Here is a 15,858-nt window from a genome sequence, read left to right on the forward strand (position 1 = left end):
GTGCACGCATGGAAAAACTTTTTGCACCGAGCCCAAACCCTACTTTCCACCCTGCACAGGCAACCCCCAGCCTGAGGTCACCTGGCTGAAGGATGGCCACCCTCTGCCTGCTGGAGCCACCTCCATCTCCCCCGATGGCTCCGTGCTGCGCATCCCCCAGGCTGCCCCGTCCGATGCCGGCCGCTACTCCTGCGTGGCCTCCAGCCCCGTGGGGGAGCAAACCAAGCACTACCTGCTGAATGTTTCGGGTATGAGGTGGCTTTGGGTGTTGAGTCCTGGGGCTTTTGGGGCTTTCTGAGTGCCTGCCCCAGCTGGGTGGTGAGGATCCCTGAGCCCTACAGCCGGCAGTGGGGCTGTGATGGGTGTTAGTGCACACACCTCTCTGCAGCCAGCCCCACGTCTGCTGGAGATGCCCACGATGCTGCCACAGAAGATGTTGTTGTGATCATCAACAACCCCATCTCCCTGCTCTGTGAGGCTCCAGCCTATCCCCCTCCCAGCATCACCTGGCTCAAGGACGAGGTCCCCGTCGAAGCCTCGCGGGACGTGCGCCTGCTCCCCGGTACCGCACCGGCACCCCTTGGCCACCACGGAGCCCCTTTGGGTGCCCGGGGGGTGGGAGTGGGGTCTGTTCTGGGTCTGGTGACACCCAGGGCGATGAGAAGTCATCATCCTGTAGGAGATGAGAGGCTCAGGCCATCAGAAGGGTGGGCCACATCATCTGGTAATAGCTAGAAGCTTCTCAGCAGCATCAGTGATACCACACAGGTTTTTATAAGCCTGGAAATTGGGCTCTAGAAGAGCATCGGATGCCCTCCAGTCAGGCTTGCAGGTGGTCAGCAGGGCCTTTAAGATGTCTTCATGTGCTGCACGGGGATAAACAGCCTCAGCTGTGAGCAGGGACCCTCTCAGGAGACCCCCTTTGCCCAGGTGGCCACGGGCTGCAGATCCTGAACGCCCAGGAAGAGGACGCGGGCACCTACAGCTGCGTTGTGGCCAGTGAGGCTGGAGAGGCCGTGAGGAACTACACCGTGAAGGTCCTGGGTGCGTGAGCTCTCCCTGTGCCTCCCGAGCCCCACCACAACCCCCGACATAATGGGGCCAGTGCCCCTTCCTTCCCTTCACCCTGAGGCGCTGCACGTTGTTGGTTAGAGCAGAGCAAGGGCGTTCGGGGGCTCTTCCCTCCTCCCAACCATGTCTCCTCTCCCCACCAGTTCCCCCTTTGATCACCCGAGATGTCCCTTCGGGGGAATTTGCCACGACAGAGGTGAGAACCAGTGTCAATAGCACGGTGACACTGGAGTGCGAGACGTGGGCTGTGCCTGAGCCGACCATCCAGTGGTACAAGGATGGGCAGGTGAGGTCCCAAGGGTGGCCAGGGAGCAGCTGCTGTTGTTTTTTGGGGGGACACACACCCTTGGTATGTCTGGCTGGGCTCTGCCCCGCTCCTGCATGCCTCAGCCCTGGTGTATAATCACTCCTCTTCCTCGCCTTGGGGCTGGGGACCCCACGCAGCTCCTGGAAAGCGCCGGCCACCTCCAGATCCTCCAGGAGGGGCAGGTCCTTCGGATCAAACCTGCTGGTGTCCCGGACTCAGGGCACTACACCTGCGTGGCCACCAACCCCCTGGGTGCAGACGACAAGGACTTCAGCGTGCACGTGCAGGGTGAGCCCTGGGCGAGCTGGGGCGGGGGGCGTCCCAGGGAGAGGGGTCCCTATGGGGGTCCCCCATGGGATCAGGGTGGAGAGGGGTGTGTGTGCGCTGGATAACGTGCGTCTCGCCAGCTCTGGCTGCACCTGGGGGTAATGCCCCCCTCCCTACAGCTCACAGCAGCCTGTCCCCGCAGTGCCACCCCTCTTCCAGCACCAGCTGAGCCCCGGCGAAGCCTTCGAGGTCCTGTACCAGGAGGAGGACGGGGACGGGGAGGTGACGGAGCATCGCCAGGCTGTCCTCCACCAGCCCGCCGCGCTCTCCTGCGACACCAACGCCATCCCGCCCCCCCGGCTCACCTGGTACAAGGACGGGGAGCCCCTCGCCCCCGGCCCCGGGGTGCTCATCCTGCTAGGTAATGCTCCTGCCATGAAAGCATCCCCAGCACGCGGGGGTCGGATCCTGTCCTTTTGCTCCTGCCAACACGCGCAGCACCCGTGGGACCCTTACTGCCTCACCGGGGCTGCGTGGGGGCCGTGCACAGCGGGGTGGGAAAGGGATAGTGGATGGGACCCCCACCACGGGGCTGTCCCCACCTTGCCCCCCCCCGTGCTGCAGGGGGCCGGGTGCTGCAGCTGCCCGTGGTGCAGGAGGAGGACGCGGGCAGGTACACGTGCGAGGCATCCAACGAGGCGGGCAGGGACCGCGTGCACTACGAGCTGGAGGTGCTGGGTGAGTGAGGAGGGGCTGGGAGATACCGGGAGGGGGGATTCAGCAGCCCCTGACCCCCCTGCTTCCAGCTGCCCCGGCCATCCGTGGTGCTGAGGAGGAGCAGGTCGAGGAGGTGACAGCCACCACCAACAGCACCGTCCGATTCGAGTGCCCAGCCAGCGGGCGCCCGGTGCCCGCGGTGTCCTGGCTCCGGGACCACGTCCCCATCGCGGCCAGCCCGCGGCACCAGCTCCTGGAGGGGGGCACGGTCCTGCAGGTCGGTGTCCCCGTGCTCAGGGGGTGGCTGTGCCGGGGGGACAGGGCCTTATTCAGTCCCCGAGGAGGGGCTGGCTGCGCACCGAGCCCCAGTGGTGCCTGGCCGGGGGTCCCCAGTGGGGCTGTGTCCCCTTGCAGGTGGCCGTGGCAGAGGTGGGTGACGCTGGCAGCTACGTGTGTGTGGCCGAGAACCCGGCTGGTTCTGCTGAGAAGCATTTTGCTCTCACTGTGCAGGGTAAGGCAGCCCTGCTGACGCTTCCCTGGGTCGCTGATCTGCCTCCCTCCTCCTCTTCCTCCTCCCTCTTCCTCCTCCTCCACCACTCCATGGCAGCCCCCAGCTGGAGCCATCCTCTAGAGGATGGGGTGAGCCTCCCACCGGGGGGCTGGCAGCAAACACCTCTCTGTGGCTCCTGTGTTTTTTGGGTGCCCTCCACCTGCCCTGGCCATGCGGGTGTCTGAAGTGCAATCCCCCAAGCTCTGGTTTGCAGAGGGCTCTGCAGCACCTCGCTGGCTGCAAACACAGCCAGGAATTTGGGGCTTGGGATTTGGCCCCTGCTCACTCCCCACGTCCCTGCTCCTCCTCCCCAGAGCCCCCAGGTGCTGAGGACCCCCAGGAGGAGACGCTCAGTGCTGACATGGGCAGCCCCCTCGTCCTGAGCTGTGCAGCCACCGCCGTGCCCGCTGTCACCTGGCTGAAGGACGGGAGGACACTGGGTACGCACGGAGGTGGTGACGTGCTGGGCTTCTGCCCCCAGCCCTGCCTCGCTTTCCCTGTTTCTAATCCCACTGTGAGAAAACCTCAGGGCCCTGCAGGGGAGGAGGCAGAGCACGAATGCGTTGGTGTTTTTCCTGCATGTTTTTAGGAGGTTTTGCTTCTGTCTCAGCAATGAGTGCTAAGGGATTTGGGCATGGGATGCGACGCAGGGGTGTGGTGCTGAGCTCTCAGGGTACCAGCCATTCAAATGCCACCAGAACTGGGGTTTGCTCCCCAAACTCTATCTCCTTCCTCCTGCAAACCTGCAGCAGAGCCCACACCTCTCCTTTAACCAACCGGGGCCCCCGGGGTGGGAACTGGGGGGGGACAGATCACAACAGAGGGAGCCTGGGGAGGGCTCTGCAGAGGAGCACGACCACAACCCCCCTCTGCCCCATCTCCTGGCAGCAAGCAGCCCCGAGCAGGGCCTGGTGCCTGGGGGGGGGCAGCTGCAGATCAGCGCCCTGCAGCCCTCCCACCAGGGCCGGTACACCTGCCTGGCACGGGGTGAGGGCGCCGAGATGCGCAAGGACTTCTTGGTGCTGGTGCGAGGTGAGGTTTGATGGGTTGGTGGGGGGCCCTGGGGCTCTCCCCCCATGGGGAGCCTTCCTCCTCCTCTTTTTCTTGTCCTCCTCAGCCTCTCTCTTCTCTTTCTCGCGCAGTGGCACCCCGCATCCTTGGCGCAGGGGTCCCCAGCGAGCACAGCGTGCTGGAGGGCGGCGAGGTGAGGCTGGAGTGCCAGGCAGAGGGGCAGCCACCCCCCCAAATCTCCTGGCTGAAGGACGGGCAGCCCCTGCAGCTGCAGCCCCCATCACGTGCCCAGTAAGTCAATGGGGAGGGGACGGGGACACTGCTGTCCTTGCAGCGCACCCCAAAATCCTACAGCCTGGGGCGCAACCAGGCATGGAGCATCCCTCCCCCGTGGGTGCTTTGGGGGGTGCTGGTGTCACCGTGGTGCTGTCCCATGCAGGGTGTCACCAGATGGCAGTGCTCTGCTCCTCGAGGCGCTGCGTGCTGCTGATTCGGGTGCCTACACCTGCCTGGCACGCAACGGCGCGGGCGAGGATGCGCGGCTGCACGTGCTGAGCGTGCTGGGTGAGTGGGGCTGGGGGGCACCGGGCACGGCCACCCGTCCCCAGCAGCCTCATCTCTGCCTCTCGTCCCCTCGCCCAGTGCCCCCAGTCATCGAGGGAGGTGCCGGTGGCTCTGATGTGGTCCGTGGTGTCCTGTCCACGGCGGTCACCCTGCGGTGCCGGGCACGGGGGTCCCCTCCGCTGCGTGTGAGCTGGCTGAAGGACGGGCTGCCCCTGCGGCTGTCCCCACGTGTCACGCTGCTCTCGGCCGGGCACGTCCTCAGGTGAGAGACGTGCTGGGGGGATGCTTGGCTGCGGGTTTTTTGGGCAGCTCCCGGGTCTGCGTGGCAGAGGTTTCAGGTGGAGATGTTGGAAGCACCCTTCTCCAGGTGATCCTGCCACTGACATCTCTTTCTCTTCTTCCTCCTTCTCCTCCTCCTCGTGCCCTGCTCCCCGGGGTAGGATCTCCCGCACACAGGTCTCTGATGCCGGGCTCTACACCTGCGTTGTCTCCAGCCAGGCAGGGGTGGCCGATCGCAGCTTCGTCCTGCAGATACTGGGTATGGAGGAGCCGGGGATTTGAGGGGGAGCAGAGCGGGTGGGGGCACCCAGGCACCGGTTTTGCTTGCAGAGCGCTTGTTGTGCAAGCTGAGCTGGCCCTTGGGTGGGCTTGGGAAGGACGGAGCAAGGAGGGACCAGCCTGAAAGCAGACCCAGAGCACCCCAGTGCTGGGCAAACCCCTGCAGGAGGCTGAGCCACCTCTGGGTGCTCTCGGGATGGTGGCCGTTTGCCAAAACCATCCCTAGTGCCTGGGACCCCCTGGGAGCTTTTCTCCCACTGCCCCACTAAGGAGACGGCTCCGTCCCCAGCACCCCCTGTCCTGGAGAGCCCGGAGAGCAGCGAGGAGCAGGTGGTGGCCAAGGGCTCCGATGTCACCTTCGCCTGTGAAGCCAGCGGGTCCCCGGCACCAGCAGTGACCTGGCTGAAGCTCGCCGAGACCCCAGCACTGCCAAGCAAGAGGGTGGCTGACGGCCCACGGCTGAGCCTGGGGGCTGTGGGGCCGGCCGACACGGGGGTGTACGCCTGCGTGGCCTCCAACGAGGCCGGGGAAACCAGCAGAGCCTTCAGCCTCCTGGTGATGGGTGCGTGCCTCCCCTGGGCTGGGGGCGCTGACCCTGGGGAGCAGCCGAGGGACGAGCCCTCCCGGCTCCCCCTGCGCTTTGCAGAGCCCCCCAAAATTGAGGATGCGTCCCACCCCACCGAGATGGCCGTGGCCGTGGGCGCCCTGCTGGAGCTGACCTGCGTGGTGGCGGGGGTCCCTGTGCCTGCTGTCACCTGGGAGAAGGACGGGCAGCTGCTGGCAGGGCCCTGGCTCTTGGCGGGGAACGAGAGCACGCTCCGCATCGACAGCATGGAGGTGGGGGCTCCTCCTCCCCTTCCTCGCCTGCGTTCTCTTTCTGGCTTGTTTTTGCCTCATTTTTTTCCCTCTCCTGGCTTTGTGTAGGTGGCTGACTCCGGCTTGTACACCTGCCTGGCCACGAGCCCTGCTGGGGAGGACAGCAGGAGCTTCCATGTCAGCGCCCGAGGTAGCGTGGCCCCCCTGGGGAGGGTGCGTGGCGGTGAGGGTCAGGGTAAGCAGGGCTTTGGGGTCAAATTTGGACACATCAGGGGGTCCTATAAGCATCTGAGGGGGATCTGGAGCAGAACATGGTAGCCCCAGAGACTGGGGGGGGGGGGCTATTTGTGGATAAACGAGGATGGATGGGGACAGGCATGGGGGTGCTCAGCTCTCACCCATCCCACAGCCCCTCTCGGCACCACGGGCACCACTGAGACCCTCAGCATCACCGCCGTGCCGGGGGGGCAGCTCACCCTGGAGTGCCCTGTGGATGCCGTGCCGCCCCCCTACATCGAATGGCACCGGGAGGGCTCCCCGCTGCGGGTAGGTGTGCCGGGGGGGCTGTGGGGCCGGGTCCCCCCCCATCTCAGCCCCATTGTGCTCCCTGTGGGCACAGCCGCTGACTGGGGCTGCCCTGGGGGGTGTCAGGGGGATGCCCGCAGGCAGACCCTGGCTGAGGGCCGGTTCCTGAGGATCTGGGACGTGGGGGCAGCAGACGGGGGGGAGTACGTCTGCAGGGCTGGCACCGCAACGGGGGACAGCAGGCAGAGCTTCCAGGTGGAAATTCACGGTGAGCATCGCCCTGCCGCGAGGCTTGGACGGGGAGAGCGCGTTCCCTGAGCATCCTTTTCATCAGGGACAGAGATGCCCAATATTTTGGGGTCTCCTATGGATGGGGCAATAGGAAAAGAGGCACGGGTTGGGTTTGATTTCTCCTTCTCCGAGCTCTGTCGTTCATTTTCTCCCTTCCCCACGGGTGCTGCCGCAGTGGCCCCACACATCCAGCCAGGCCCCGAGGAGGTGAACGTGCCCACGAACGGGTCGGCCACGCTGCTGTGCCACGCAGAGGGGTGGCCCAGGCCCCGGGTGACGTGGAGGAAGGACAGGCAGCTCCTGTCCCTTCGTGGCACCAGCAGGTACGAGGCTTTGCAGCTTGGTGGCACCCAGAGCTGGCTCCCAGTTGAGCCCCTGTCCCCATGCCCGCTCAGGGGACGTGCCCCATCTGGCTGCAGGGTGCCCGTCACCCTCCTGGCTGTGTGTCCCTGCATGTTCCTGGCCATGCACAGCCCTCGAGGGCTCTCCCTCCCTCCCCAGGCTGCAGCTGCTGCCCGATGGCTCCCTGCACATTGACCCCGTCCGGGTGCAGGATTCTGGCTACTACCTCTGCGTGGCCTCCAGCCCTGCTGGCTCTGACCGGCGGGGCCTGGATCTCCATGTCCTGGGTAAGCAGGAAAGTGAGCTGCATCCCTCCTGCGCCCCTGCTGCCACCCGTTATTTCTGGGCAGCTCTCATCGGTACAACACCGCGCTGCTGCCCACCGCTTGCCCCCTCCGGGCAGCTCCCAGCTCCCCGTTTGCCTTCCTGCAGTTCCTCCTGCCATCACCCCCGGCCCCCCCAGCCTCACCCTGCTGGCCCAGCAGCCAGCCTGGCTGTCCTGCGATGCATCAGGCTCCCCTGCACCCCAGGTCCGCTGGGAAAAGGACGGCCACCCCCTAAACCCACACCTCCTGCCCAGTGCTTACAGGTACCCTCCTTGCCCCCCTGGGTTGTTTTTTTTTTTCCCCCTCTTGTTGCTCCCCATGGTGCAGGGGCTGTCCCCAACGTGTGCTGTGCCCACGCAGGGTGCAGACCTCGGGCTCGCTGCTCATCACCAGCCCCAGACCCCGGGACGAGGGGTGGTTCGAGTGCATCGCCACCAACGCCGCCGGAGAGGCGCGCAAGGTGTTCCTCGTGTCTGTCCACGGTGAGCCCTGGGGGGGCTGCGAGTACTGCAGGGAGCTGCCTTACTGGGGTCTCTCCCCCCCACTTAGACATGATGTAGCCGTGCTTCGCCCCCCCCCTGCACTTGAGTCCTTTCTAGGGGACTTGGGAATTGAGGCAACAGAAATATCCACATCCGTGTGCGTCAGGTCCAGCTCCCCTGCAGCATGGGCCGTGCACCCTGCTCACCTCTCTCCTTTCCTCCTCCAGTGCCCCCCACCATTGCGGATGACCTCACGGATGTGGCCGTCACCCGGCTGTCCCCTGCTGTCCTCACCTGCTACGCCTCCGGCGTGCCCTCTCCAGCCGTGTCGTGGAGCAAGGATGGGGCTCAGCTGGGCAGCCGAGGGGGCGGCTACCGCGTCCTGCCCACAGGTAGGGGCTCGGGGCAGGGCACCGGGGGGGCAGCGGGTCCCTGCAGCCCTCCTGCTGCCCCCTTTTTGCCTTCTAGGAGCCCTGGAGATCAGGCAGGCGCTGCCTGTGCACGCCGGTCGCTACACCTGCACGGCGAGGAGCGCCGCAGGCACTGCCCGAAAACACCTCCGGCTCGTGGTGCACGGTACGTGTGGCTCAGGGGGTCCTGCTCCCTGCACATTGCTGGGGAGATGCTGGTGGCAGCATTTCTGTCTCTTGCAGAGCCCCCCGCCTTGAAGCCCCTGCCCGGCATGGTGATGGTGAAGGTCAATTCCAGCACGGTGCTGTCCTGCGAGGCCAGCGGGGTCCCCCGGCCGGAGGTCACCTGGCAGAAGGATGGTGCCAGCATCGCTGGAGGTGAGCAGGAGCCCACGCTGCCTGCCAGCCCCTGTCCAGGGGTGGATTTGGGTGGCTGAGTTGCCAGCACCACTGGGTGGCTTCTTGAGGACACCTGAAGGGCTGAGGTGCCCGGCCAGCCTCGTGGCTCCCCACTGTGTCCGGTGGCCACTGGAGCTGTTCCTTGGGGCTTTCAGCTGCTCTCTTCTCTCCTCTTCTTCATTCCTGCCTGTCCCACAGGGCCTGGGCTCAAGGTGCTCCCCAGTGGGCAGCTGCACCTCCTCCGAGCCTCCCTGGCAGACGCCGGCAGCTACCTGTGCATGGCTCGCAACCCCTCGGGCACTGCCATGGGGAGGACCAGGCTGATCGTGCAAGGTAAGGCTGGAGTTGTGGCCTCAGTGCTCACCTGGTCCTCTGCTCGCTCCCCTTGTTCCTCCCTTCTCCATCCCTGGCACGCAGCAGAAATGTGGCTGCCAGCTCGGTGCCCCCAGCATCAATCCGTGTAGGCACTCGTCCCTCTCCTCCCTGCTGCTCCTGGGGGGCCACGCAAGGCACTGAGAGCAGCGCGGGCTGCCGAGCTCTGAGTCTGCCTCCAAACCACCCCAATAAACCCTGGGACCAGCTCTGTGGCTGTCCAGGATGTCTTCCCTGGGCATTGCCTTGCTGTAGCTGAGGACAGGCTGGAGGGTTGGGGTGCTGGAGCTGGGCTGTGGGCACCCCCACAGCAGCCCCAGCGGATGCCACAGACAGCTCTGAGGGCAAATTCACAGCATCCCTGGACCCCAACGGGTTGTTGGTGTGAAAGTGATGACGTCTGTCCCACCCAGTGCCCCCGACCATCGCGGCAGGCCCCGCGGAGCTGGCAGTGGTGGAGGGCCAGGACGTGCTGCTGCCCTGTGCTGCCCGCGGCGTCCCCGAGCCCCGCGTGTCCTGGAGCCGGGAGGGAGCCCCAATGCGGGACCATGGTGGGACCATCACCATCCTGCCATCCGGGGAGCTGCTGCTCCGCCACGTCCAGGTGAGCACAGGCCCTGAATTTACCAAAGCAGCTGAATTTACCAAAAAAAAAAATGTGTATCGGGGTGGAGATGCACCCCGTAACAGGCACCACACCCTTTCTGTGTGCAGGAAGGCGACGCCGGCAGCTACTCCTGCACCGCGGTGAACTCGGCGGGGAAGGCTGTCCGCCGGCTCTCCCTCGGGGTGCACACCCTGCCCACCTTCACCCGCCGGCCCGGGGACGTGGTCCTGAGCCATGGCGAGCAGCTGGAGCTGGTGTGTGAGGCCACGGGCAGCCCCGAGCCCCTCATCTCCTGGACGGCGGACGGGCAGCCCCTCACCGGTGCGTGGGCAGCTGGGGTGGAGGGTCCCAGGCTGGGGGGAGGGCACTGCCCTGCCTCCCTCCTGGCTTTTGCACGTTTTGGGGTCCTGGAGTGTTTGGTGACACGGGTTATAACCCCACTTGGGTTGTTTTTGTTTTTTTGGGGGTGTTGCTCACTGCAGAGGGCGTATCAGGGCAGCGTGGCCGGAGCATCCTGCGGCGGGCAGCAGCCACCCACGCTGACAGTGGCACCTACGTGTGCTGTGCCGAGAACAGCGCCGGCACCATCAGGGCCACCAGCTTCGTCTCTATCGTGGGTAGGTGCCCTTGGGGTGGCTGGGACCCAGCACACCCAGCCGTCCCCGCTCCTCTCCCACCCCTCTCCCTTCTTCCCCAGAGGCACCCGTGGTGAGGGGGGCCCCCAGCACCTACCAAGTCGAGCCCCCCGGGGGCGATGTCCTCCTCGACTGTGACACCCGGGGTCACCCCGCACCCTTCATCCGCTGGAGCAAGGACGGGGTGCCGGTGGGAGCCACCCGGAGGCTGCGCCAGCTGCAGAATGGATCACTGGCCATCCGCAGCCTGGGGGTGAGAGGGGGTTTTGGGGAGGGAGGCAGGTGGGCAGCATGTTTTGGGAGATTTTGTGGCAAAGCCGAGCATCTCAGAAGTGCCTTTGCCACCCCGTTGTGGGTTCGTGGCTGTGCTGATGCTGTCGTAACACCAGGGTGCCGATGCGGGGCTTTACCGGTGCGTGGCGGAGAACGAGGCGGGCACGGCAGCGAAGGTGGTCACCCTGGCCCTGCAGAGTGAGTCCTGCCCCTTCATATCCTCATTTTTTGGGGGGGAAAAGGGTGTTTTAGGCCTCTGCCTGCTTTTTTGCCATGTGGGACAGATGGTTTGGGGCAGAGGGAGAGGGTCAGGCTGGGGGGGAGCTGGAAGAAGACGAGAAGAAAAGGTTCGGGGAGGTGATGGACTTTGGCTGTGGGGAAAAGGGGCTGCAAACGCGCCTTCGTGTGAGTGCTTCCTCCGGGTGGTCCTGCCCTTGGCCCCATCTGAGTGTCTAAAGGCCCCCAACGCTTGCACAACCCCAGGGGAAGGTGACACTTCCCGGGTCCCTTTCCCTGCCCAGGTGCCCCCGTGGTGGTGGTGACGCCACGGGCGGTGTCGGTGCACGCCGGGCAGCGGGTGCTGCTGCACTGCGCGGTGTCGGGGGAGCCCACCCCGTCCGTGGAGTGGCAGTGGGATGGGGAAGCGCTGCCAGAAGGGCCCCGAGGCCGCATCCTGCCCAACGCCACGCTGCTGCTGCCTGCTGCCAGCCCCCGGGACACCGGCACCTACACCTGCATCGCTCGCAACGCCCTGGGCTCTGCCGCTGCCCGCGCCTCCCTCGTGGTGCAAGGTGGGTGTCTGGAGGCTTCTGGCCTCATGGTAGCTTGGGAGGATATTGCTTCTCCATTCTTACTTTAAATCCCTTGGTTTGCACCCGGTTTTTCTCTCTCCCATCTCTTCCATCACTCATTTGTCCGAGCTAAAGGGCTGAGCCAAGCCAAAGCCTTCCTGAAGCAGCTGCTGCGTGCGAGCCTGTGGCCCCCATGAGCCCTTTGGCTCTCCCAGGCTTCCTGAATTTGCTGCCGGTGATTAAATTCCTGTGTCCCAGGGGTCCTGCTAAATGCCCAGGCACATCCTCTCTCGGGGAGCAGATTGCCAGGCCGAGCGGCGGTGCGGCGGAAGCGCCGCGTGCCCTCTGCGTGGCTGCTGGCGTTTTGCTGCCAGGCGTGCTGGAAAGGCAAATAAAAACTTGGGATCGGGGCCAGGAACGCGTATGGGTGCAGAGAAGGGGTTTGGGGCGTGCTGGGGGCAGGTGTTGGTGCATGTTGGTGGGTGCAAGGTGTGGGGCCACGCTCACAGCATCCACTGCGCATTTGGGGGCTGTGCGTGCATCCAGGTGGGGATGCTGCTGGCCTTGCTCTGGTGGCTTTCCCGTGGGCGAGCAGCCCCAGTGCCGTGTTTTGTCCCCAGGGGAGCCGCGCCGGGTGCGGGGCAGCCTGATCGGCGTGATCAACACCCGTGAGTTTGGTGTTGCCACCCTCAATGCCAGCGTGCTGGACGAGCCGCGCTCCGGCACCACCGCCATCCGCACCACCATCAGCGGCGTCCCACGGCACGTCGGTACGTGGTGGCACATCACACCCATGGTGGCACATCTCTCACCCCTGGGGGGGGGCGATTGACCCGTGTTGGGTGAAAATCTTGGGGAAACAGGGAGAAAACCAAGCCGAAATATACAGCAAGGAGCATCCTGAGAGCAGCGCCCCACTTCTGCGCTGCCACTCGTGGGGTGCCAGGGGGATCGGGCTGGGTGCCCCCTGAGGAGGGTGCTGGCATCGTGGTGACATTTTCTTCCCCACCCCAGGGTCGCTGATGCGGGTGCTGGTCACCCTCATGGCCCCCGTTTACTGGTCCCTTGTGCACACCGGTGGGGATGTCCCCGGTGGGATCCTGCTCGCACGGGGCACCTTCAGGCACGAGTCGCAGGTGGAGTTCGGTACAGGTGAGGGATGCTCTGCGTGTGGCTCCCCTGCTGTCACCTCCCTGTGTGAGAAGGGACAGGGGCAGTGCCTTCTGCCTGGCTTTACCATCCCTGTCCCCCACGCACCATCCCCGTGGCCACCGGGGGCTGAGCCTGGTGCTCTCCTGGGCTCGGTGCCGCCCGGCGGGCAGTGGAGCTGGTTTTGGGGTGCTGTGTGCCACCCCTCAGCCCTCCCATCCCCATAGGTGACCTCCTGCGCATCACCCACCTTGCCCGGGCTGCGGATGCCAGCGGCACCCTGCTGCTGGACAGCGTGCTCAGCGGCTCCGTGCCCGAGAGCATCGGCGAGGCCACGCTGCTGCTGCAGGTGCTGGAGCTTCCCACCCTCCCTGCCAGAGGGGCTCTCTGAGGGGGTCTACAGCCTGATTCCCCCCTCCTGCTCCCTCCCCAGGACTTCAGCGAGCGCTACGTGCGCACAGGGGCAGGGAGGTTCAGCGGGGACTCGGTGCAGAGCTTCCTGCAGGATGGGCGCCTCGCCCGTGCCCGCTGCAACCACACCATCGAGTACGAGCCCGCTCCTGGTCTTCAGCCGCAGCGGGTGCAGCACATCCAGGCCAGGGAGGTCCAAGCCTCCTTTGACCCAGCCTCGGAGGAGCTCAGCTTCCAGCTCAGCACCTCCCTGGATGCAGGTAACCAGGGTGATGAGAATGGAGAGGAAGGTGCTGGGATCCCTCACGGGTCCTGGGTGGCTGGGAGGGCGCAAAGGCTGCTTCCCTTCAGTGACACGTCCCTTCTCAGCCACCTCTGCTTGCTCCCCAGGAGACCAGTGCCCACCAGGATTTGTTCTGGGCCCTCAGCAGCTGCACTGCCTTGGTACGGACCTTCACTGGGGCAGGGTCTGCGTGATGGTTTGGGGCCGGAAGGTCCCCATGGGGTGTAGGGGTAGTTGAGGGGTTTCTGCCCACAGAGCAGCCCCAGGTGCCATCTCCCTGTCCCCCTCATGTCCCCAGACATCAATGAGTGTGCCGAGGGCTCCCACGCCTGCCGCTACAACCAGATCTGTGAGAACACCGTGGGGACACATCGCTGCGTGTGCCCCCGCGGGTACCGCTCCCTGGGCGCTGCCTGGCCCTGCCTGGGTACGAGCCCAGCTCCCCCAGGACACGTCCCCGTCCCCCTCCCTGCCCAGTTTCCCCATCTTCATGTACCTCCCTCTCTCTTTGCTCCGTCAGACATTAACGAGTGCCTGCACTTTCCTCCGCCGTGCGCCTTCGAGTGCCGCAACCTGCGGGGCTCCTACGAGTGCCTGTGCCCCCCCGGCACGGTCCTGCTGCCAGAGGGCGAGTGCGGTGCAGCAGGGACAGGAGGGGGGGCTGCAGGCAGCACCCCCTGGGACTCCCTCCTGCGCTGGCTGGGGCCCGGCAGCCGCCTGCGGGGCCGCTCGCACCCGCGGCTCACCCTCAGCCGAGTGGCGAAGGCTGCGGGGCCGGATGCCCGGGGTCCCTGCCCCTCTGGGTTCGTCAGGAGGAATGGTACCTGCACCGGTGAGTGGGCACGGGGAGGCCAAGGGGCTCTGCAGGGAGTTTGGAGACCACTGCGTGCCCAAAAGTCTGCCTAAAAATCTGCATTTGCCCATTGTTGCCACATCTCCCGGTTCCTTCGCACCCTCGCCCACGGTGTCGGGGTCTCGCCAGGCTTGGCTGTGCAGGGAAGGGGAGGTGGGAGCCCCCCAGCAATGGGTTGAGGGAACACGGGACACCGCTGCTTCCCTGCTTGGTTTCACCCCTCTCCTCCCCAGACCTCGATGAGTGCCGGGTGCCAAACCAGTGCCAGCACCAGTGCAGGAACAGCGAGGGCAGCTACCGCTGCGTGTGCCCACCCGGCTACCGCCTGCTGCCCGACGGGAAGACCTGCCACGGTCAGTGCAGCCTTCCTCGGGGTCTGCAACCCCCGACCCTACAGCCACCTGGCTGTGAGGAACCCAGGGCTTTTCTCCTTCCCCGCTACCCACCCCTGCTCTGCTTGCAGACGTGGATGAGTGCAGGGAGGCCACGCTGCGGTGCGCCTCTGGCCAGCTCTGCTTCAACACGCGTGGAGGAGCCCGCTGCGAGGACACCCCCTGCCCCGACAGCTACTGGCGAGGCTCCAGCCCTGGGTGAGCCATCCTGTGGGGTTGTGGGGGGCCTGTACAGTGCCACTCCTGCTGGTGCTGTGTTCTGGGCACCCTTGGCTGCTCCTTGATGCCCCGCTGTGGGTGCAGGGTGTGCTTCAGCCACTGCGCCCCGGACTGCGGTGCGGATGGCCCCGCGGTGCTGCGCTACGTCCTGCTCCCGCTGCCCCTCGGTGTCCCCGCCGGCCGTGACGTCCTGCGCCTGGCCCCGGGCAGTGCCCTCGGTGCCCGCACCCTCTTCTCGCTGCTGGAGCAGGATGGGGGCAGCCCCTTCGCCCTGCGTGCCGAGCAGGGCCGAGGTGTCATCGCCACGCTGCGCCCGCTGCACGCGCCCGGCACCCATCGCCTCCGGGTGCAGGCGCTGACCCCGGGAGCGCGGCGAGCGCGCAGCATCTTCCTCATCATCATCTCCATCTCGCCCTACCCCTACTGATGCAGCTGGGGGGGGGCAAATCCGGTGCCAGCCCTGCAGGGTTGTGCCACCTCCAGTCCCTCGGCATCGCACGGATGGGGACACGGCTCAGGGAGAGCTGAGCTCGCACCGTCCTGTTCCCTGCTGGAGATCCCCTGCTGGTGGAGGAGCCCTCGCTGTCCCCTGCCCCCCCCGGCAGCCCCCACCTCTATTACCTTCACCTAGGATCAGTTCCTGACTCAGCAGAGCCCCGGGGGGGGGACACAAGTCCCAGGGGGGACGAGGTGTCCCGCCAGCCTGCTGCACACCAGGTTTTGTTGCAACGCAGGCGGTTTTGGAACAAACACAGCTCGAAGTGGCCTTGGCTGTGATCAGCCACAAGATAACAGGACTGGGGGGGGTGGGCAGGGGGGTGACAGTGACCAGGGAGGGTCCTGCAGGGGTGCAGGGTGCGGCCACGGGGCTGGGGATGGAGCAGGGAGGGCGCGGGGCCCCCCAGCATTAACCACGTATTGAAATAGCCCCGTGTTCCATTTGGTTTTAACCCATTAGGTTCCTGTGCACTTATTTATTTATGGGTTCGCTCCAAATAAAGGTTTTTTTATGAGGAAAGCAGCTTCCTTCAGCAGTCCTTGCGGGCTCTTCTCCTAGACCTCGTGCTATAACCGTGAGCCTGCCTGGATGGGACAATGCGAGGGGCACAGCCCTGCCCCGGTGCTGGGTCCCTCGGTCCCAGGAGCAGGATCAGGCCCCTGGGGGCATGGTGCAGGTGGAGCCCCTTCCCCAAAAGCTGTTTCAGCCCCATGGCACTGCTGGCTGGAGGGACCTGAG

At 65.6% G+C, this 15,858-nt stretch overlaps 1 protein-coding gene across 1 annotated transcript in view; it reads left to right on the plus strand.

Moving 5' to 3' along the window:
* Positions 1-15,476, plus strand: part of LOC311421785 (hemicentin-2-like) — a gene marked incomplete at its 5' end in the record, with an annotated part of 37,444 nt that extends 21,968 nt beyond the window's left edge. The window contains 43 exons of the mRNA XM_084494113.1: positions 60-248; positions 389-562; positions 931-1,044; positions 1,215-1,357; positions 1,516-1,666; positions 1,848-2,066; positions 2,270-2,383; positions 2,452-2,639; positions 2,777-2,873; positions 3,227-3,352; positions 3,801-3,944; positions 4,055-4,214; positions 4,363-4,749; positions 4,928-5,025; positions 5,335-5,607; positions 5,692-5,882; positions 5,970-6,051; positions 6,271-6,407; positions 6,513-6,654; positions 6,853-7,000; positions 7,179-7,306; positions 7,452-7,608; positions 7,706-7,827; positions 8,055-8,219; positions 8,296-8,403; positions 8,481-8,615; positions 8,835-8,969; positions 9,422-9,612; positions 9,723-9,936; positions 10,098-10,232; positions 10,313-10,503; positions 10,640-10,721; positions 11,045-11,314; positions 11,935-12,084; positions 12,329-12,466; positions 12,691-12,812; positions 12,897-13,134; positions 13,265-13,318; positions 13,456-13,584; positions 13,678-13,989; positions 14,244-14,363; positions 14,474-14,600; positions 14,706-15,476. Coding sequence (XP_084350239.1) covers positions 60-248; positions 389-562; positions 931-1,044; positions 1,215-1,357; positions 1,516-1,666; positions 1,848-2,066; positions 2,270-2,383; positions 2,452-2,639; positions 2,777-2,873; positions 3,227-3,352; positions 3,801-3,944; positions 4,055-4,214; positions 4,363-4,749; positions 4,928-5,025; positions 5,335-5,607; positions 5,692-5,882; positions 5,970-6,051; positions 6,271-6,407; positions 6,513-6,654; positions 6,853-7,000; positions 7,179-7,306; positions 7,452-7,608; positions 7,706-7,827; positions 8,055-8,219; positions 8,296-8,403; positions 8,481-8,615; positions 8,835-8,969; positions 9,422-9,612; positions 9,723-9,936; positions 10,098-10,232; positions 10,313-10,503; positions 10,640-10,721; positions 11,045-11,314; positions 11,935-12,084; positions 12,329-12,466; positions 12,691-12,812; positions 12,897-13,134; positions 13,265-13,318; positions 13,456-13,584; positions 13,678-13,989; positions 14,244-14,363; positions 14,474-14,600; positions 14,706-15,048 — 7,043 coding nt within the window. The 3' untranslated portion in view covers positions 15,049-15,476. The remainder of the gene's footprint in view (positions 1-59; positions 249-388; positions 563-930; positions 1,045-1,214; positions 1,358-1,515; positions 1,667-1,847; positions 2,067-2,269; positions 2,384-2,451; positions 2,640-2,776; positions 2,874-3,226; positions 3,353-3,800; positions 3,945-4,054; positions 4,215-4,362; positions 4,750-4,927; positions 5,026-5,334; positions 5,608-5,691; positions 5,883-5,969; positions 6,052-6,270; positions 6,408-6,512; positions 6,655-6,852; positions 7,001-7,178; positions 7,307-7,451; positions 7,609-7,705; positions 7,828-8,054; positions 8,220-8,295; positions 8,404-8,480; positions 8,616-8,834; positions 8,970-9,421; positions 9,613-9,722; positions 9,937-10,097; positions 10,233-10,312; positions 10,504-10,639; positions 10,722-11,044; positions 11,315-11,934; positions 12,085-12,328; positions 12,467-12,690; positions 12,813-12,896; positions 13,135-13,264; positions 13,319-13,455; positions 13,585-13,677; positions 13,990-14,243; positions 14,364-14,473; positions 14,601-14,705) is intronic.
* Between the last annotated feature and the right edge of the window lie 382 nt (positions 15,477-15,858).

The sequence above is a fragment of the Aythya ferina genome, assembly GCF_964211825.1.
Source record: "Aythya ferina genome assembly, chromosome: 20".
Taxonomy (NCBI): domain Eukaryota; kingdom Metazoa; phylum Chordata; class Aves; order Anseriformes; family Anatidae; genus Aythya; species Aythya ferina.